The sequence below is a fragment of the Equus asinus genome, chromosome 27 (assembly GCF_041296235.1).
Source record: "Equus asinus isolate D_3611 breed Donkey chromosome 27, EquAss-T2T_v2, whole genome shotgun sequence".
Taxonomy (NCBI): domain Eukaryota; kingdom Metazoa; phylum Chordata; class Mammalia; order Perissodactyla; family Equidae; genus Equus; species Equus asinus.
In genome coordinates this window covers 9,009,969-9,031,973 of record NC_091816.1, presented here as the reverse complement: position 1 = coordinate 9,031,973, position 22,005 = coordinate 9,009,969, and the positions used below count along the sequence as shown (strand labels likewise).

Sequence of the window (22,005 nt, the reverse complement as noted above, 5' to 3'; positions counted from 1 at the left end):
TGAAAGTGACCATTCCTTCTTCAGATAATCACCATTTCTGTATTATATAATATTCTGGGTGAAACAGAGTATAACATTGTATATTTAATTGGCTTTTCCCAGACTGCTAATGAGCTTGATTACTTCTTCATGTGTTTATTTTCCATTGGATTTCCTTTTTTACATAATTTCTTTAACTATAATTTTCTCAAATTATTTTAGTTATCCATATGTAGAAGCATAGCATTATTAGAAATAGTAACTACTTTTTGTCATGTAAGTTGCAAAATTATTCCTCATTCTGCTATTTGTGTTTTGATGTAACAAAGTTATGATATTTTGATATAAATTTTTTAAAAATCATTTTGATATGTAACTTACTTATAGAAAAATGAACAAATCATAATTGCACAGCTGAATGATCATAAAGTGAACACAGCCATGAAGCCATCATTTCAGATCAAGAAATAGGACAATAGAAATAGGACAATTTTCACTTTACTATAAATTTCATTTTTTATTGCTTTCTTTCTCTATTTTCATATTTGTTCTTTCACATGGTATCATTCTCCTTCTGCCTGAAGAACTTCTCAGTACTTCCATTGATTTCTATCTGCTAGTGATAAAGTCTCTCATCTTCTGTTTGTGTGAAAATGTTTACACACTTTGCCTTCGTGTCATAAGGTATTTTCACTCAATATGGAATTTAAGTTGGCATGTCTTTCAATCTTCTGATAATACTCTTCCATTGCTTTACAACTTCCACTATTTTATTGAGAAGTGAGCAGTAACTATTATCATTACTCTACCATTCCTTTGTTTCTACTCCTTCCTTTAAAGATAATTCTGTTGTTCTTTCTTGTCCCCAGTAGTTTTACTTGATATGTCTAGTTGTGTTTTTCTTTTGTATCCTGCTTCATCTTTTCAACAGTATTTGAATCTTTGTCTTAATGAATTCCATTGATTTCATAAAATTTTCAGGAATATCTCTTCAAATATTGCACTTGTCTTTCTTCTTTCTTTTCTTCTTATTCTGAAATTCCAAATTAGACCTTTCCAAAATGTAGTATGTCCCTTGTGCTTTTTTCTCTATTTATTTTTGTTTGTTTCTTAATGCTTCATTGTAGGTATTTTGTTCTTATCTTTCACATCACCAATTATCTCTAAACATGTGCCTATTATAATTTATCCATCCAAAACATTCTGAAATTCAAGTATTGTATTCTTTAGATCTGGAATTTCCAATGGATTATTTTGATTTTTCTAGTTTACTGCTGAATTTTTTCATATTTTCATGTAATTCACTAAAAATATTAATCATATAAACATATTGATCTGTATTTTGTAAAGCCTCAATCTTTCGTGTAAAAATTGCTTTAATTGTTCTACATTATAGACTTACTTAATTACATTTTATATTGATACTTATTTCACTGCAATACTCTAATGATGCCATTCCACGGTCTTTAGCCGTCTCCAATGGCTGATGTTAAATCTTTCTATATAATACGTATTTTAAAAAATATCTGATGGTTTTTAATATAGTCTTTTAATCCTTGATATTCTGTCATGTAACTATGATGTGTTGACATGTGCATTATTTTATGCATTTCCCTTAGTAATTTGAGTTTATTTTTCAGGTGAATAATTATTTCTGTCTCCTATCCTGGAAAATTTCCATTTTGTATCTCCTAAAAGGTTATTTCTTCACCATTTCCTTTATGATAATTTTCTTCAACTCATTAAATGTTTGTCGGAGTATTTCAATCTAGCCTCTTAATTTCTCTTACATGTTTGAAGTTGTACTTACATTTTCCTCTATATCTGATGTCTTCTTGCTATTATTTTCAAATTTACTGTCTCTTCATCTCTGCCAGCCTTGAGTCTTGTGTTTATTACTTTTTAATTACCATATTGTCCAATTCCAAGAGTCCTATTTTTTTCCTATCCACAAATATTGTTTCATTTTGGTTTGCTTGACTTCAATTTTTTAATTTTCTTTGTGTAATTTTGTAATAAATTTAGTTCTTTTATTTATAACTTGGAGCATTCCAAATAAATATATTTTAGGTTCTATGAATTTTTTTCCATGAAAGGTGAATTGATGTTCAAATTAATTTTATTTTTCTATATTTTTTAAATAGTATATTATCTTCAAGAGTTTTAGAATATTAGTTAGCATGGTCATTTCAAGGGAGAGAATTATTTTTCTGCTCCCTTCTAACTATCAACTCTCTTCTTTTGTGATATCCACTCTTTGAATTGCAGATTTGTGGCTACTTCCATCTAAACTAATGCCCTAAGTCTAAAAGTAGGTCTTTTAGAAGTCCTTCAGGATATCTGAGTTACAGTGTTATTGGGAAATATCACATTTAGCCCTTGAGCCAGTGTACCGTTAAGTTTGGGTCCCAGTAAGGAAGCTGTGTCTTCGTAATCCCTGCTTCCCTAAACAGCAGATCGGTTGAATTTTTCTCAGGCTCTCCTCTTGAGTTGGGGAATTCCACCCTAATCTGTTCTTTAAGCTGTGCAACTGGCTCTGATATTCCATCTGACATAGAGCTATTTATTCCCTATTACTCTGACTTCCATATACCACTGTCTGCTTCAAGAGTCAGAGCCCACAAAGGGCATGGATTTAGCCCCAGTCACCATTCAGCAGTTCTCTTCTGTTGATGATCCATGCAGATGTTTATCTTGGTTTTGAGCCAGGCTACGTGTCTTCAGTTTCCTTTTTGATATGCTGCCTGTCATTCCCAGGTGTCTAGAGCAGAGAAGGATTAAAGCATAAAATTACTAAGTCATCTTAGTCAGAAGTCATCTCTTTTTCTTCAGAGTCTTAAAAAATACCTTCAAATATTTCAATTCTATTCTTTCTCACACACACACACACTCACACACATGCACTCTGGGTAGATATGCCAGTGCATTCATACATACATTATAAGTATAAGTGTGTATACACACATATGTAATGCAAACATGTACATATCTATTTATTCATTCATTCAGATATACCCACACAAACCATCCATTTATCTATAAATATACCAAATGAACTGGCACATCTACCCAGATACCCAGAGTGTCTGTGTGTGTGTGTGTGTGTGAGTGTGTGTAGTTTGCTTTCTTTTCTCAGCAGGAAGTATATTGTCAGTAGTGTGAGTACAGAAGACTCAGAGGAGTTCTAGCTTTATTTTCTATTTGGATTTGGCCCTTACCAAGGCACTGATGATGATCATGGCCTTCTGGTGATTCCCTGAATTCACTCTAGCCTGGATTGTCTGTCTCTAAGGAAGCTGGTACTCGAATTAGGATGAAGTCTTCCTTACACCTGACAGGATGAGTGGAATATGTGGTTGAATTTAATTGCAAATGGTACTCTCTTAAATTTTATTTTCAGTAAAATACTGCTTAACATGTAAAGCAGATCTTTTCTACTACAAAATGCATGACAGCCATTTACTAACAAATGTTTTTAAATCTACTGCCTGAGCCTTAAGATATAACAAATTATAAATTCACAGTTTTGGAGGGTTTTTTTTTTTGCTATAAAGATAGAGAAAAGGAAGCAGGTATAGTAGGATTTGGGCCAGCTTTATTTAAAAAGCTTTATTTGAAAATTGGAAACAGTTCTGCGTATTAAAGAAGCTTTTTCTCTTTGCACACCTTCAGTTGGTATTACGTAACAGTTACTTATGTCCTGCTGTAAAGGATCCACTAGAGTGGTCATCCTTCTCCTAGTGACAGGGATGAATTTATAATATCTTATTCCAGAAGAAAAGCCAAGGGAAGTGAGGGAAAAAGAAAAACAAGAGAAGAAAGTAAAAAGTAAAAAGAAAGAAAACTTATATTGCTTTTTTATTTTGTTTTACCTTTCAGAGAAGCCATTCATTTCTTTTCTCAGTGATTTCTAGATGGCATTTGTACAAGTGGCTTATTATGGTTAAAAGCTCTTAGATAAACCCCTCCGATAGTGTAGCCCACTCCCTAAATGTGCGCACTCCCATTCTATTTGTCACGCTTTGTTCCAGAGGCCAGATACCTCTTTCCTCTTTTGGTTCTGGTATTATAGTCCCTTCTAATCTCCAACTTTGACCTACAGATATTTTCCTGATTGCCTCCATCTATTACTTAGCCCTTGTTCTGGAGTAAATTGGGCGGCTTTAGTGTATAAAGACATCTGCTGGCTGTATTCATGTCTGTACACTGAAAACTCTGCATCTGACCCTACTTTCCCCCAACAATTGGCTCTGGGTAGATGTGCCAGTTCCAGGAAAATCAAACACTCCTGGATCTTGTAAGATTAATGAAGGGGTGGGGTGGTTGGAATTAGAGTTTGTTCCACTTGCCACATTTTTGACTCTCAATTCGATTCCCGACCAGAATGTGCAAGGCAGCCATCTCCTCAGGCTCAAGCCTCCATCTCTTTGGAGACAGCTGTGTGGTTTACCTGTGTGCTCTAGTCAAGGCTACATGGCAGTCACATGACTTTGAAGTCTAATTTTACTTTAATTATCTTTGGATGTCTCTTCCCTTGTCTCCTCCAGTAGGAACCAGAGTAGATAAGGAGGAACAAATGAATGAATGACTAAATGATGTCCAAAGGTGGGGTGTGGTAGGAACAAACAAGACAAAACTGGGCAGAGAAAACCTGTCACAAATACACACACCCCAAAGGCTTGGCAGCATCTTCCATTCGGCTGTAAGAGTCATGGTATTTTCTCCCAATCTGGAACCATATCAGGCTATCCCTGAGCTGGCACAAAAATCTCAAAGTGCTGGGATGTGTAAATTGTCACATTTCTGTTGCTCAATGCCAGGGTCAGGTAACTCAGAGATTGCGTGTTACAGTGTCATCAGAGGCTAGGTCTTTTATGAGTTAACACATCTCATCTTTTCTCATCGCAGTTTATTATTTTTTAAAGTGCTAACACATTAATTTTACTGCCATAGAACTGTGTTTCTTGTTATTATTTTTAAGTTCTTTCATTCGTCTGTGTCAGGAGCTGCAGCTGAAACTCCAAGATGCCTGATTCCAGGAAGAATTCCCAGGGTACAAAATGAGGAAGGCACACTTGCGGTGTCAGGAAAAACTTGTTTAGTTAGAGTCTCATCTTGGTGCCCTGTTGCCCTTTTTAAACAAATGTATTGGATTTTTTAACTTTATTGCTGCTTCATAGCCCAATACCTAAAATAGACTTCTCTACCTTCGTGTATGTGGGAGAGTTTACTTAACAAACGATTCGATGTTGTCTTTAACAGGGCATGTTCTTAACCTGGATTATTGTACACAGATAGACCATCACATGTGAAGTGCTCACGGCTCCTAAGCTTTCACCATCCTTTCTTTCCCCTGCTTCCAGCAGTGTTTTGAATCATGAGCTGGGCTGTGAGCACACAGTGGTGAATAAAATTCAGCATGCTCTCTGTAAGTTGCATGCATTGCTGAAATGTGCCACTCTGATTAAATAAAAGCTTCCTGGGGAAATGACTGGCATAGAGTATCCTCCACGGAAATATCACTTGTAGACTATCTCATTTAATTGTACCACCAAGTTCACGAATTGAAGTTGCCAGCTATTGCCCTTTCGTCCAGTTGGTTTTGTCTTCCTCTATTTATCATAATTGTGTGATTAATAGAGACAGTGGCTTTTATCAGAAACATCCGGCAGTGGCAGAGCTGGAAATAGTTGGGTCTTCAGAAATAGTAGTCAGGTTCAAGGAGGAGGAAAGCAACAATGTTAGCATCCCAAATATGGGAAGATTGCCTCTCTATGACCCATGCCTAGGAAAGCATCTTGTGCAGCCTAAAAGGGCCCTAGAAACATTGAGAGAAAGATCCCTGCAGTGGAATAACTAAAACTCCCTGTTCAGTCCAGGTTAGGTACAGTGTGATGCACAAATGTATTGTGGAGTTCTCAGCGCTTCTTCCCCTGCGTCTTTGTTCAATGTTCCCAAGCCCATCTCCTGGCCCTTTTAGCTACCTCTGTGTTCTACTCCAAGGGTCTTGATCTCACTGACTTCCGACACCTTACTTTCATTCAAATTTTAAAGGATGTACTTCCTGCTACTTAAGGAATCCAGTTCTAAGGTTTAAGACAGTCAAAAAATTTCTCCATACTCGAAGCCTCCATGTCTAACGTCCTTTCTCTCAAAGTGTCTGTTATGTCTTTAGTAATCCAGATTCAAACCATCATCCCTTCACCAACTTTCATAAAGAATTTGCTCACTTCCGTAATCTTGATCATAATGTGGAGCTCCAAGGAAAAAGGCTACATATTAGCAGGCATGGCTTTCCACCAACTCCTTGGCTCCTCTCTTCATTCCCCATTTCCTAGAACAACAAATTCTTCCCTCTTACTCATGTAGGGCATTCCTACCTCCTCTAACTTTCCTTGGAGTCTTCTTACACCAAACAAGTTGGTTAAATCAATTAAAATAATTTTTTTCTAGGAAAATACAGAGCTTTTCCTAAGAAACTACAGTAAATCACTTAAAAATAATTCTTTATATTTGTAAAGGCCTATCGCTCCATGACCAATTTTATATCTCCCCTCCTCCAAATTTGACTCAACTCAAATATTTTCTATTTCTTGAGCCTAGCTGGGCTAGACTTGATCATAAGGCAATGGAAGTAAAAACTTTCTATCTCTTTACCTTTATGGATAAAGTGTTAGAAAATAGGTATAATCAACTCAAACAAGAAAGAATCAAGAAAAAGACCCTTTACCAAGTCTGATCATTGAATTAATGTTACCTGGTTACGGCTAATACTTATAGGTGGGTGATAATCCAAAATAATCTCTCTAGAACACAATGCATTTGTTACATAATTGTCCCAGTTGCAGAAGAGGTGGCTTAATTTCCAGTTTGGCTGTATTGAGTATTCAAAATCATGACATGCTAGAGTTGAAAATTATTGATCTTAAATAGGATTGATCTTAAAATCACCTAGTCAAACACTCCCATTTTACAGACGAAGAAACTGAAACCAGGAGATGTTGTCTTGCCCCAGGCCACACAGCCAGTCCTTGGCAGTATCAAGGTCTAGTCCCTTGGTGTCCTGATTCTCAGGCCAGTTCTTCCACTATTCTATGCTGCTGTTTCCTGGCCAGAGACAAGGATCTTGGGCAGTGATGACACAATTTATTTCTCCGAATAGATATGTGTATTTCTCCAAATCAAATAGAGTATAATTCATACATGTTTTAAAATAGAATTAAATGAATACAGAGTGTATTACTAGGTGGAACACAATTACTATATGGTTGATAATTAATACATGGTGTGTAATATGTGGGGGTGATATTGAAGATCCAATTTCTCCTAACCCAATAGCTAAACAGTACCGAGGAGGATGACGTGGACTGTCTACCTCTGGAAAACCTGGTTGAGAGGACATTACCTCAGGCTTCATCTTGGGTGTAGAAGTACACAAATTGGTGTCTCATTCTTGATATTCAGCCACTTACTTGTGTGATCTTGGGCAAATCACTTCTGTGCTCAGCCTCACTTTCCTCATCTGCCAAAAAAGGATAATTGTACCTATCTTCCAGGTTTTGGTTCTACTACAGAAAAATCATATATATGAAAGACCCATTCCTTGAGCAGTGTATGCTCTCAAAGCTTCTTAGTTTCCCTCCTTCTCTTTCATTTGTCATTGCAATTTTATTTGAATGATTAACCCAATATTAGCTCATCTATTTCCTAGATATTTTTTCAGACTAAAACTGTTTTTACTTTTGCTCCATTCTGGGGACAGTAGTAATACTTAAATATTATCTTGGAAACACAGTAATTGCTTTTTCTGTCTTTCTTTTCTTTTTTAGAAAATACTCATTTGTGATAGAACTGCCACATAGTCTTGAAAAATAAGGAAAGTCAGAGGATGAATGACTATTTTCCAGAAGACAGGTAAAGCATATTTGGTAGATTAATTCTCAATTCACCTTCTCAGAGGAAAAGGACAAAACCCTCATTTACCAAGATTCTAAAGAGATTTTCAGGCAAGTCCCTAGCCAGCGCCACATCCGTCTTGGCTTTCAAGCCTTCATTCCCTAGAGCTTGGTGTTCTTGACCAGGCCCTAAACCTTTTATTGAGCTGCAAGAAGACTCGAGGAGACAATCGGCTCCTTGCGCTGACATTCAGTGTCTGGTGGCTCCCAGGAGAAGGATGGCACAGGTGCTTATCAAGGAATCAATCTTTCTGCCTAACATCCCCTTTTTCTTCAGAAGAAAACTAGCCAGCGCAATTACCTCATCCAGAACAATTACCTCACTTTAAACTGTTTATTCTCCAGAGAAAGGTGTTTGGGAGCAGGTAGCACTTGGCAAGACAGATGGAGTTTTTAAAAGTATTTGTATCAATATTAAGTGTGGGCAGCAGGGAACTGTTGGGAAGGTTGTCTTTCTTTCAAACCAAGAGTTCATTCTCTATTGGGGTCAACCAGGCAAAAGGGGACACATACTCTGACCAGCTGAGTTCTGGCACCATTTTGGGGGCTCGATATAGCGAGAGGGGATGCTCTGCTCTGCCTGTGGAGCCCTGGACTCAGGGCTAACTCCCCAGGTGTGTTCTTTGCTCTGAAACTGTGTGGCCTAAGGCAGTCTCTCCTAAATTACTCCTCCTGTGGAGGGAAGAAAGAGACGCAGCCATGAGGTACTTTCAAAAGCAGTTAAAGAAAGATTTGACAGTCTATTCAAAACAAATCACACTTTTAAGAAAAGTCTGCTTTCCTTTTTCTTACAAAGGCCCAGCAAGACTCTCCTTTTCCTGATAATTTAGAAGCAAGACAGTTCCCAGGGCCCAGATTAAAATAAACAAACAAAAACAGGAGCCATCATAAAAGAGGGAGCTTTCTGAAAAGTTGGAGGATTCCGGGGAGACTAGGACCACAGACAAGGGCATTGGGGGCGGGTGGGGGGAGGAGTAAGAATAAAAATGGATCCCATATCTCAATGCACCCATGATTGTGGTTCCCCCACCTCTTTTCTTATATGCGTCCATATTCAGCATCGTTGCGACAACAATTTATTCTAGTGTTATTTTTCCCCACTTGGCATTTAAGTCTTTTTTTCTTCCTTTGAATTTTTCCGGAGCGATGTCTGATCTGATGTTTAAAAATGCAAACAGGAGAGGCAGCGCCGTGAAAGGGCTCAAAGTTGAACAGAACGGAGGTTTCATGGAAACAGCAGACTCTGAGTTAGGAAGCCGAGATGCCCACATCTTTCTGCGCTGGGTTCGCCTCCAAGAGGCCCGCCGGCTTTACTCCCGTCACAAGGCGTGTGCCTGGCTCCCCGCGCCGGGCTCTGGCCCCGCTTCCTTTCTCCCGGAGCCAGGACTATCTGCCGATCGCGGGGGAACCGGGGGGCAAGCGCCGCCGCCGCGGAGCTCACCTGCGCCTCCCGGGCTCCCTCCCCGCGCGTGGGCACCCGCTGCCCCGCCCACCGCCCCGCCCCGGCCCGGCTCATTGGCTGCCGCTCAGAGGGGAGGAGAAGGGGCGGCCGCGGGGGGTCTCATTAGCGATGCGGGCGCGCTGCTCCGCTCCCTAGTCCGGAGCCCCGCAACCGCGGGAACACTGAGAACCGCACGGCGGGGACGGCGGGCGACTCGGGCAGCGGCCGTGCGGCAGCGGTCGCCGCGCCGTGGGAGGCTATGGGGGCACGCGCTTCCTCTGGGTGCCCAGCTGGCGGCCTGGAGCGCCCTGACCCTTTGCTGTAGGGAGCGGCCACGGAGCAGAGTCACTCGCTAGAGCCCCCGAGACCCCTCGTCTCGGCCCGCGGCTTGCCGTGCCGCTCCTGGACTCCCGGCGCGCGGAAAAGGAACTGTACTCCCTAGCGGGGCGAGGATGGGGAGAGCGGCCACCGCAGGAGGAGGCGCTGGAGGGGCGCGCCGCTGGCTCCCTTGGCTGGGGCTCTGCTTCTGGGCTGCGGGGGCTGCGGCTGCCCGAGGTAAGCGCCGGGCGGAGCGCGCGGCGGGCTGGGGCGAGAGCGAGGGCGAGACGGAGCGGGACCCGTGCCGGTGGCGTTGGCTCCCCAAGTTGTGCCCTGCACCTCTCCGCGCGCCCAGCCCAACGGGATGGCCCTCGGGCGGAGGACCTCCGAGGGGACCACTGCCTCCCACCCCAAGTTTGCGATCAGCCGCAATCCTACAGGTTGCTGTGACCGGGCCCCCCTAACCTTTCCTTACTCTCCTCGCTTGCTCCATTTTCCAAGCCCTTCCCCGTTGCTGCAGCCTGGAGCACCCACCGCTTCACTCCAGTCTCGCTCTCCCCTGTCCTCTCCAATTCCTTCCAAGGAGAGATCGTTCGAGGGCGGGGGTGGGGTGCCCGGAGTGATGTCCCAGAGTTCCTGGGGAGAGGGGCCTGATGGTGGGAGTCTCTGTAGAGGGGGTTTGAATAGAGAGGGCGCCTTTTCCCTTCGGGGAGCAACACCCAAGCTGACGTCCGCTAAGCTTGACACCCCTTGGGGGACACTAGCCGGAGGTGCTAGCCAGCACTCTGCTTTCTTTCGAGGAGGCCGCGTGTGTGCGGGAGCTGGGGAGAGCTTGTGCACCATCTGCGTTTAACTGCTCCTGCAGTGCCGAGCCTGGATGAGCAGTTGGCCCGAGGCCGCTCACCCGGCGCCTCCTCTCGCTACCGGTGCCTCCTCCAGCTAGGGAGCTCGCGAGCGCGGGGCCCCAGCTGAGCGGCAGGGAAACCGCTGCTTCTTTCCGACTTTGAAACATAAAACCATTTTCCTGAATCCTCTGGACTCCAGCAGAGCGAAATTTTGCAATTGGTTTCAGCTCCACCTTGAGCGAGGAACAGGAGCGTTAACTTAAAGATAAATCCCGCGGACTTGTTTTGAAGATGATCAGAGTCAGTTTCAGATAGAGCTTGAGTATGGTGGCTTTACCTTTGAAACAATCCGGAAGGTTCTCCTTCCCGCCCTTCTCTACCTTTCCCTTTCCCTGTGTGTCGTCCATTAGGCTTAGAATATGTAACTGCATTAAATGATTTACCTAACGCTTGTCTGCTGAGAGGTGGAACTGAGCTGACCACCTCACCTTGCTCTGCTGGCTATCCTGCACGTCATCTGAGGAGCCGCGAGACGGGAAAGGGTGGAAGGGGTTGAGCACGATCACAAAAGAGCCAGTATAATCTCATTTTTATAAAAGCTAACGGTGTGTTAAAAGCAGTCGTGCTGCCTGGAATGAAGAATTTAAAAAAAAAGAAAAGAAAAAGGTGGATAGAGGCTCTCCGTTTAATGATCCTGTTCAGTGACTATTTGCATTTCATTTCCTGAAAACTTTTTTTTTTTTTAATGGAGCAGGCTTTTTAAAAAGCAGCAAAGGTTTAAAAATGAGCCTCAGTGATTGCACACTCTGGGTTATGGGGAAGCATAGTTCTTTCCCTTGCTGGAAGAAGCACAAGCTTCAGCCATTTAATTTACTACGGAGAATGCCTCCTTGCAAAGTCAGCTCTGACTTGTTTTTAATACACTGTTATGGGGAAAAGCAGCGGGCCTTTTCTTTCCTAAGGGTTGCTGTAAATGTCTGTGTTCTCACTTGCTGTTCGATGCAGAATACCCAACAGTGGCTGACTCCATGTACTGACCTCTTGGAATTTGGTTGGTGGAGTTGTCTTGAAGCCAGCTGTAAACAAGAGGTGGGGACATGCCAAAAGCCTCTTGGATGGAGTTTTGCTGGCTGCGAAACTAAGGCTAGCACCTCTTGTCTGCAAGCTGTTCTTTAAAGGTCTCCTGGAAAACATACTGTACACTCTGCAGGCTTATTTACAACAAATGTCTTGCACAGATCGTAGTAATGTTCAAGACACATGGAGTGGAGCAGTAAATCTGACTAATATTTCCCTTGTAATATTTTACTTTCTGGAGCATGAAGCCCATTACCTTTAGCATCTGTCAGAGCTTCCTCAAGAAATGAACAGTAAGCAGGCGACGAAACCTGTGAAGCCACATGCACCTGGCTTTGGACAGGTGGGCACAATTGGAGTGATCAGAGCCAAGGGTGTGTTTCAGTGTTCCTTGGTTCTCGAAGCCCAGGAAGGGGCCCATTCATTATGAGCAAGATGAGGTGCCCTCTGTGGCATGCTCTCAGTAGTCTCATCACACTTTATAGGGTTGGCCCTAGATTATTCTTATTTATCCAAATAAATACTTTTTGTTCTGCAAGACTGCATGTTGATTTGAACCAAGATATTCTGCCTTCTCTAAACAAAAGGATATGCAGAATTATGCCATTTGCTTTGATGGTATACGAATATTTAACAATTCAGTAGCATTTTCCTTACAATTATTTATCCTTTGTTTCCAAGATGGTTGCACCAACTCCTGTTTTTTTTCCTTCCCTGCAAAGTTAGTGTGAAACCCTCTGAAAATCAGAGGGAGATTTCAGATAATTGTCTTTGAATATACTCAGAGAGGAAAATACTTGGGGCAGGGGACGACCTCCAGAATCTGGTAGTGACCCAAGGAGCAGTGTTCTGGTTCCCTCCCGCATAAGCAAGACTTTCCTCTCCAGATTTATTTCCTGACTGGTCGCATACTCTAAGGAAGGCACTTTGGTGCTGTGATTACTATATATTTTAACACTTTCCAACTTAAAAGAAGGTTGCTTAAGAGTTATTTGTGACCTGCCAAGTGTTAATTGAATCCACATCATGTTGTCATACTGATTTATTTTCTTTCTTTGAAAAAAAGGAGTAGTGCTGTTGGTGTGGTCATGATTCCTGTATTAGATACTGTACATGAGACATCCTAGTCCAAAGGTAGGGAGGAAGGTAACTCTAGATAGACTGAGCTTTCACACAATTCCTTGCTTTAAAAATGTCCTCGACAATGAACCCTTCCTTACAGTTAACTACAGTAATACATTAAAGGCAAGAGAAGTACACTTATTTTATAGGCATAATAGGGTCATATGGTCCATGCCTTCTTAAATCTCTTTATCTACCTAGCGCATATAGTTTTAAACCTATAGTAGTTTCTTCCTTAACAAATATTATGAGAGCCCCCCTCCTCGTTCTGTTCCTTTTCCTCAAAAATCTCTCTCTCCACAGGGCTATGAGAAAAGAGCCTTTTCTCCCAATTTCCTACAGGATTTGACTTTTTCTGACTTTTGGGTTGTGCTTTTAGCTTGAGTGCTTTGTGGCACCTTCTTTTCCTACCTACCTAAGTGTTCTGCTCAAGAGATCTTTTAAGTATCTCAGTTCTTAAGAAGAGTGAATTGTTCTGACATGGCCCTATGATGGCAGCACTTGTCAACCTTTTTTATAGTCTTGCTATGAAAAATAATAAGGCCCCCCTTACGTCTTTCTTCACTCTTCAGATGACCTCTGTGTGGGTCTGTGGTTCTTTACGTGGTCCCCTGTAGGCTGGGGAAACCCACGGAGCTCCAGGATTCCTGCCTGAGCTCTCTCAGAACTGGATGACTGGATCGGTCAGGTAGTTCCAGACCTGCTGTCTTACTGGTTAGGGAAGCACTTTTCTGTCTATTGCCTCAATGACTCGTAAACTTGTTTTTTATTGTCCTCCTACCAAATATAATATCCAACTTAAAATATTGGCAACTTTAGAGATTTATCAAAAAATTAGTTGTTCCAGAGATAATGAATATTTGATACCACCCCCTTGTACCTTTTCTTCTTCTTTTTTTTAATTTGGAGAGTAGAGACGCAGACCACATGTATTAAAATCTAATCCCAAAGATGGGCATACCAAAAAAGATTTATTCCATCACATCTTCTTTTTCCTTTTTTTCTTTTTTTTTTTGAGGAAGGGTAGCCCTGAGCTAACATCTGCCGCCAATCCTCTCTTTTTTGCTGAGGAAGAGTGGCCCTGAACTAACATTCTGAACTAACATCTGTGCCCATTTTCCTCTACTTTATACGTGGGACACCTGCCACAGCATGGCTTGACAAGTGGTACATAGGTCCGCACCCGGCATCCAAACCTGCAAACTCCAGGCTCCCGAAGCGGAAGGTGTGAACTTAACCACTGCACCAGCAGGCTGGCCCCACATCACATCCTCTTAAGGAAGGCGGTGGTGGTGAGGTGGTGATACAGGATATCCTCTTCATGGACAGGCACACATGTTCACAGAGAGCCCAGATGGGCCCTCCTTCTTAATTACACTTTTGCCATTAATCCTGATTGTCCCATACCCTGGGCAGTGCCACTTTACCAGCTATGTCATTGTCTTTTCTGTCCTCCTTATTCTGATGCCTTCATGAACTAACAGCATGGCTGAATAACCAATGGGAACTTTCCTCTGTCATTCCCAGCTGCATACTCTAGGCAAAGACATTTATCTGCTCATCCCCTCATTTGCTAAATGGCCAGCGTTGGCATGAGAACGACCATCTTGTTGCTACCACTCTTTATATTATGCGTATTCCTTAAGAGAAACCATTTTTGCAGCCTTGTTTGAATATGAGGTAATAATAGTAATTATTGTGTTTAGTGTGTGCCGTTGATTATTCTAAAAGCTTTACACACATTAACTCATTTAATCTTTAAAATAACTCCATGAGGTAAGTAATATTACTATTCTCATTTTTAAGATGGGAAAAAAGGGCACAGAGAGGTTAAGTCACTTGCTTAAAGCCACAGAGATAGCTTATGGAGGAGCGTGGATTTGAACCCACGCAGTCTGACTCCAGAGCCGACAACAAGGACAGGTTTCTAACTATGCTGAAAATGAAATGACCCTTATATTTTGGTGACAAAAGTGCTAAAATTATATCTCTATAACTGTGAGAGTTGTAGAGGAATTTAGAGTAGCTTAAATAAATCTGGAAATATATTCCGATAAATCTCCGAGATTTATGTTGTGTGAAAACAACCACCCTCTCACCATTCAGCTTAATATACTTTGGGATTGGATTCACACTTAAAATTCTGAATGCCGGCTTCTAATATGATAGCTTGCTTTTTTTTTTTTCAATTTTGAATTTCAACAGAAAATATTACTCTGATTGAATACGCCATCCATGGAAAGGCAGATCCCAAGAGACTATTTGTTGCATGTCTTGTATTTTTAGTCTTGTTTGCTGGGGAAATGTGGAGCATGAGATTTGAGAATAGATTGTTAACACCAGAGGCTGCTGTTTCTGCTGTTTTGGGTCCTCCTGCTGCTGCTTTTGCGAGGCAGATGGCTAGATTCATTTATAGAAAATAGATATTCTTTCTATTTTGCATTTCCACTTTGAAAAGAACTTTTAATTGTTTGTGCCACATTGCGTCGTAAGGCCTTATTGTGCGCGTACACATGCTGTGCGTAGATAATTTTCAGATTTAGGCGGATGTTAATGTCTTCGGTTTGGACTGTGTTAGGAATCCACTGTGAACGCTGTTGTGCTTTTGGAGTACTTCTTTTGAGAGTGGGTTTTGGTGTGCAGTATGGTGTGTACCACGTATTTTGTCCTGAACACTCCCCCATTACTTCCCGACTTCACTGAACTAGAACCAAGGGACAGAAATATTAGGGTTTTGTTTATGGGGCTAAAGTAGAAACAATAAATGTGTATTGCTTCTCAGATTACATCAGACCACTATGGACATAAAATATTTCCTAATATTGTTTCCGAGAGAACAAGAGTAAGGGTAAGAACTGTCTTCTGCCTGTATGACCAATTCCTTCTCACAGTTTTCTTCATAAATAAAGACACTGGAAAGCCGAAAGCTGTCTTCCAACTGAGGTCAAAGACTGCTTCACTTAATGCTGATATTGATTTTTGCCCCCAAATTTTGCCTCATAAACTGCAAAAGAGCCTTCCCACTCAGAAAGAGGGAGACCTTGGCTTGTGTATCCCTCCACTGCATCCCAGAGTTGGGAGGCTGGGATGAATCAGGTGGAAAAATTTCAGCATAACAGTGTGGAACGTGAATAAGAATGGACTTTACAGATGCACTGTTCTTACCTAAATTGAATGCTGTAATTTCTCTATCAGGTAAATCCAAAGGAAAATGACATTGCAGACATTCCAGCAGGTAGATGATTGGCAGGCAGGTCTAGGAAGCAGGAGATACAAGAGGCTAAAAAGAAGGTGTCCTGACTACTTCAAGGACCCAACCAACACTGGGACAACTGTGTTTAATATCATTCATGGTTTCGTTAACGTACTATAAAAGTAAATGTATGTATAAATACTGAATGAGAAGATTTGCCTCTAAATAAATTTGTGACATGTTTCTTGGAATCATTTGAAAATGATTGGTGGTTTCTGCTAATAACAGTACTTATTTAGCTGTTCTCATCTTTATTTGAATTTAATTTAATAAAATCTGCTGGGATGGGGAAATCAAATGATCATGGGTTATGGAAGCTAAGCTGCTAATATTTGAATCTCAGAAATCAGTGCTTTTCAAATGTCAATGTACATTTTAATCACTGCAGATCCTATTAAAATGCACATTCTGATTTCGTAAATCTGGGGAGGGGCCTGAGATTCTGCATTTCTGACAAGCTTCCAGGTGACACCATCCATGGACCACACTTTGAGGAGCAGAGCCATGGATGATAATATTTCACATTTTTGATTTTCAATATTGTTTTTCACGTGGAAGCCAGTATGTGTTGGAATTCCATGTAAGACTTTTAAAAATGCCAAAAGAAGACTAGGCAAACACAAATGTCTGTTTGTTTGTTTGTTTGTTTGTTTGTTTTTGAGGAAGATTAGCCCTAAGCTAGCATCTGCTGCCAATCCTCCTCTTTTTGCTGAGGGAGGTTGCCCCTGAGCTAACATCTGTGCATATCTTCCTTTACTTTATACGTGGGACGCCTGCCACAGCATTGCTTGCCAAGCGGTGTGTAGATCCACACCCAGGATCAGAACTGGCAAACCCCGGGCTGCCGAAGCAGAATGTGCGAACTCAACTCCTGCGCCACCGGGCCGGCCCCACAAATGTCAGTTTTAACTCAGACAAACATCCAGTCTCTCATAACACTAATAGCCATTCAGGGAGCACCGTTCTGATGTAATATGATGTCCTGCTTCTAGTATTTGTAAAGATAGATGCAAATATTTTAAAAGTCTTGTATTTTGTTTGATGTAATTGAAGACTTGTGCCTGCATCTAATTAATTTCTTGTAGTAAAGAGGAAACTGAGTCCCCCAGAAGTTGAACAGTTTTCCCAAAGTCAGGTTTTTTGTTAAGTAAGAGGCTTTTCTACCCCTTTTCGGGCTCCTTCATTTTATGTATCTTGATGGATGGTACACTTAAAAATGATAGGGGGTTCAGGATAATGAGAGAACAAGGCTATGGTTAAGTAAGAGGTAGAACAGAACCAGCTGGTTAAGGAAAACAGAGCAATGTTCGTATGGGGCACTGATGCTCCCCAAGCAGCTGGATGCTTGTTGTCAGCACATGGTGTGGGAGCTAGTGTTTGAGTTTGTCTGTCTTTCCTGCAAAACGGTTCTCTCCACTTGGCAGGACCCATCGTGTTCACTACTCCTTTCCCAGCACCTGGCAGTTCCTGTCCAGTGGCACATGCTGAATAATATTTTTGCTTTCACCTTTTTATATTAAGGCATAAATAATATTCAAGCTAAAATTTCTAAAATTTCCTCAATCTTGCGATAAAACACTCAGAAAAATTTAGTTATTAGAGAAGGAATTAAATAGCTGTAAGAGAGTTCTACATATTTTTCCCTCAACAGATTGTAAAGCCTACATTCCTAGATAGACTATTCTAGAAAGACGATTAAGTGTAAGATGTGAGACTGTCATAGATGGCCATTTTGAATAGTAATTTATTTGCATGGAACTTGACACTTTTAAGGTACATTCACAATTGTGATCACTTTGTATTTTCATATCGACCCTGATAATTGAACAGATGATGAAATCAAGGCTTTTTAGAGATTTTTCAACAAAGCCCAGACAGGTAGCAATAAATAGTACTAGGACTAGAAACTGAGTCTCCAAATGGTTACCAGGCTTTTTTGACTTCTTTACCATGTAGTTCTACTTTATAACAAATAGATTGGTTACATTATGTTGGACAGTATGACTGTGCACATTACACTTGAGACAGGGCTATGGATGCATGAGCGTGTGGGAGAGAAGGAGAAATAAATGAATAAACATTTTGAGTGATACCTCTGTTGTCTTCTTGGTCTATATGATGTTATATTTCTCATGGTTATGAACAGAAATGGCCCCACCAGGGAAAAGGGGCAGTAGGAAATGTGTCAGGAGTGATGGGAGGAAAATAAAATTGTGACTGTGTTAAAAATGGCCTACTGTAGTATGGAATAAGTGATGTGTAAAATACTCTGAGGAACTTGCTAAGCTATAATATTTTCTTAAAAATTCAAAGGATTTAAAGTGTTCATTAAAGTAAGTAAAATCACAAATTAGTTCTGTGGTTTTATTTTTAATGATGCCATTACAGACACCAAACACTTTTTAGAAATATAGTACTGGCTCCTCAGTCTGCTTAGCTTTCTAAATACCTTGTCTTTATTATTCATTTTGAGTGCATGTGCTTCATCTTTTCTTTCTGTGTACAGTTGTAAAACAAGATTAAAGTCTTTTAATTTATACTTAAAAGTAGTGTAGTGGCACAATGCAATTGGACTTCCAATAACAGTTTTCATCAATGTGTCCTTAAGAATTATCTAGCCCATTTTTAGAAAGAGAGGGAAAAAATACACACCACAAAATAAAATTCTTTGCCAGATAAATGTAAGTGTTATAAGACATTTGAAAGGAGCTGGGAAAGGTTTAACTATCCTGCATCTATATAGACAACACTTGCACCTCCCTTGGTCTTGGGACCAGAAGCTACATTGATTGCCAGCAGGTTGCATCAGGAAATTTCCAAAGTTGTTTCCCTTAAAAAAAAAACAATCAGAAGGTTCACAGGTTTTGTCACTGTGAGGTGTGTGGGTGGGATGTAAGTGTTTGGGGATTTGCTTTAAAAAAATAAAGCTGAATAAAAGATTTGTCATTAAATTTTTTTTCACGTTGGAGCAAAAAATAAAACAACATAAAAGAAACCTCAAAAAACTATTGGATGTTTTCTCAAGTTTAGCAGACAGCTTGAGATGCATATCAACTTATGGGATAATAATGTGAAAAGACAGCTCTACCATATTACATACTGCAGCAGAGAAGCCCATGACTTGTACAGACAATTATTAGTAATTGTCAAGGTGATAAGTGTCCTAATGCATGGATATTTGTGTATATTATGTATTAGTAGAATATCATATATCATCATTATAGCAAACTTTCATCATTGAAATTCTATGCTGTTAATTTAAATGGCATTAATAATGTTCAAACTGAGATGCAGACAATTTTGACTTGAAAGTAAACTTCTTAATTCTGATACTCCCATTTCTTTCTCTGTCCACAGTTTGGCCCATCTAACCTCCAAGTGTCAGTCTCCTCTTGCTCCTTGTCTTTTCCTCAAGTCACAGCTCCCTTCCCATTTAAGCAATGTGGTGGGCTGCAAAGTTCAAGACCATGGAATGCCCTTCAACATGTCACTTTTGTCTCTAGTTCTTTTTATTTCTAAAATGAGAAGAAATGACTAAATTATCTTTAAAACTCCTTCTACTCTAACATTCTATGATGCGCTTCATTGTTCTCAGTACCATTATTCACAGTATTTTTATCATTTCAGGAAGCGTTTCTTGGCATTTTAAATATATACCAAAACCTGCAATAAAAAATGCTCTGGAAGTAGAATTTTCAGGACAAGGTAGTAAGACTTCAGGAATGATGCTAGTAAGCCTTGGCTTAAGAATTTTCAAAAAATTTAATTTTATGTATCAGTTTCCCTTAAATCTGTGATTATAAACTAATACACATATCTGCAACTCTAGCAACAGAAGTGGATTGAGTGGAAAAAGGCTGAAGGGGTTAGGAACCACTCCACTGCAGCTCGCTGTTGCTCAATTGGGTCATGGGCCCACAGTTGATAGACTGACTTTTTCTTTTTTAATAGAAACTAGATTTATTAAATTTCATGTTAAGTTTTCAGATTTGATAAGTGAAATAATCTCAAATTATTTTAATAAAACACTTTTGACTCAAACAAAACACAAGATGCAACACTCAGCCTTGCAGTTTGCTTCAAATCAATGACTTTCTCCCATTTTGTTAAGAGATTTGAAGGCTCAGGGAGTCAGTTGATCCTCATTTTGAGCTATGCGGGTAAAGCTTTTTCTAGCTTTGTGGAGGAGCATTGGTCTAAATGCAGAAGATAAAAAGCAGTGAAGTGGACTTTTGTGTAACATTTGATAAACACTAATTTGATCACTGAGTTTCTATGTCCCTCTATTTCCCATTTGTGAAGAAAAATTATAAAACTATGTAATTGAAAAAGACTGTAAAATTTCTGGGCTGATGCCAAATCTCTACATGAACAACCAAGGTCTAGAGAAGCAAGGTAGCTTGCTTGGCTTTTAGAGGTCATTTCTCCCAGTGTTTGCCCATGAATCCAGATCTTCGTTTCTCAATGTCGTTCTTGCCTCTTTTCCTTTTCAGACCTATAATAACAAAACTAATCAATAGAGGCACAAAAGAATTCAGAAGAATGATACCAAAAGACTAAAGATTATTGATCATTTTACCCTTCTGTTAAAGGATGTTTTCCTTTATTTAAAATGTTTATATTTTTCTAAATACGTTTGAAATAGGATAGATTTTCTTCTTTGACTCTGGACTTAATTATAGAATGTTGGGGCTATGATTTGAGGGGCTCAACTTGGTTCCATGTAGGAGAGCTAATTAATATTGTAAAAGAGGTTTGCATTATAGATTTGTTTTGTGTTTGGGTGAAATTTAGGGGGTGTGTTAAGCGTTCATTCTAATTACTTAACTTCTACATCCTTGGTAATAAATTTGCTCAGTATGAATCCACTAGTGGATCCTAAAGACTTTCTAAATATAATTATTTAAAGAAAATCTACACGTAGGAAAGAATATTTTCACTTCATTTCTGCTAATACTATGTAATGGTAGTGCCATTAATTAGAATAGGGAACATTATGCTTTACCCAAAGGACATAATTTTAAAATGGCATTTGACATATGCCTACTAATTCTTATCTAGATAAGTAAATCACTTCCAATTTCTATTTTTCCCTGTTTGAATCTGGATTTTCATATGTGGTAGGAAAGTAACACTTTCCATTTGAATGGTTTGCTGGGCCTGCTGTGAGGTGGTGTTTTTCAAATGGATATGATGGTTGGACACTCAGAGGACAACAGGTGGAGCAGATCTGAAATGTGCTCAAGCTTTGGACTTGTGCTCTTCAAAGAAAGCTTTTAATGTTGGCAGCAACATGCCAATGATACCCGCAAAAGACCATAAATCTGCATCCAAAGAGAGTTAATGGATGTAATTTTAAAAGCATCAGTTGCTTCTTCTTATGCACTCCCTATTGTTCTTTATTTTAATGTGAATTCTGCATCTCTGATGGCAATGATAACTTGCAAAAATTAATCCCTGTGGTTGAGCTGGAACTTATAAACTCTGGTGACTCTATCATGATTATTATTCATATCGAAGCCACCTTGCTGGGAAAGTGTTAGACATGTAGGATGTTGAAACCTTCTGATTCTTGGAGATTAGGTGTCAAAATATTCAGGGTTTGGTTATTTTTAGCAATTATCAGTGAAAGATGTTGCTGCTGGAAATAGTAGTCAGCTTTTAAATCTACAAATCCTTGGTCATCACTCAAAGCCATTTTTTCAGACTTTCGAAACGGCAAACACCTGTAGTATTGTCACCCAGTGTTAGGTGAGAAAATCGTAGACAGGTGTTGTGAATGTGTGTGGGCATTAGCTTTTTTTTTTTTAAGCTTAAAGCTGATGTTTAATACTTTAATGTGTGTTTAAACAGTTTTATTAAAGACAGTAGATTGGAAGATGAGCATCAAATGTTTAATGTAGCCCTTGTTTATAGAAATACATATGTGTGTCATTTAAATTATGAAGAGAAACAGTGTAATTCTGATGTTCTCAGTCAGCTGGGGGATGACAAGGCCTCTATCTCAGAGCCGTT

General features: G+C 40.1%; 1 protein-coding gene across 8 annotated transcripts in view; it reads left to right on the top strand.

Annotated features, from left to right (window-relative positions):
* The first annotated feature begins 9,524 nt into the window (after positions 1-9,524).
* UNC5D (unc-5 netrin receptor D) overlaps positions 9,525-22,005 on the top strand; it is a 503,297-nt gene continuing 490,816 nt past the window's right edge. For 5 of the 8 annotated variants that reach the window (XM_070499928.1, XM_070499923.1, XM_070499924.1 and 2 more), the window contains exon 1: positions 9,525-9,930. In XM_070499928.1, coding sequence (XP_070356029.1) covers positions 9,828-9,930 — 103 coding nt within the window. In that variant the 5' untranslated portion in view covers positions 9,525-9,827. The remainder of the gene's footprint in view (positions 9,931-22,005) is intronic. The other 3 variants (XM_070499929.1, XM_070499930.1, XM_070499926.1) reach the window with 1 other exon arrangement.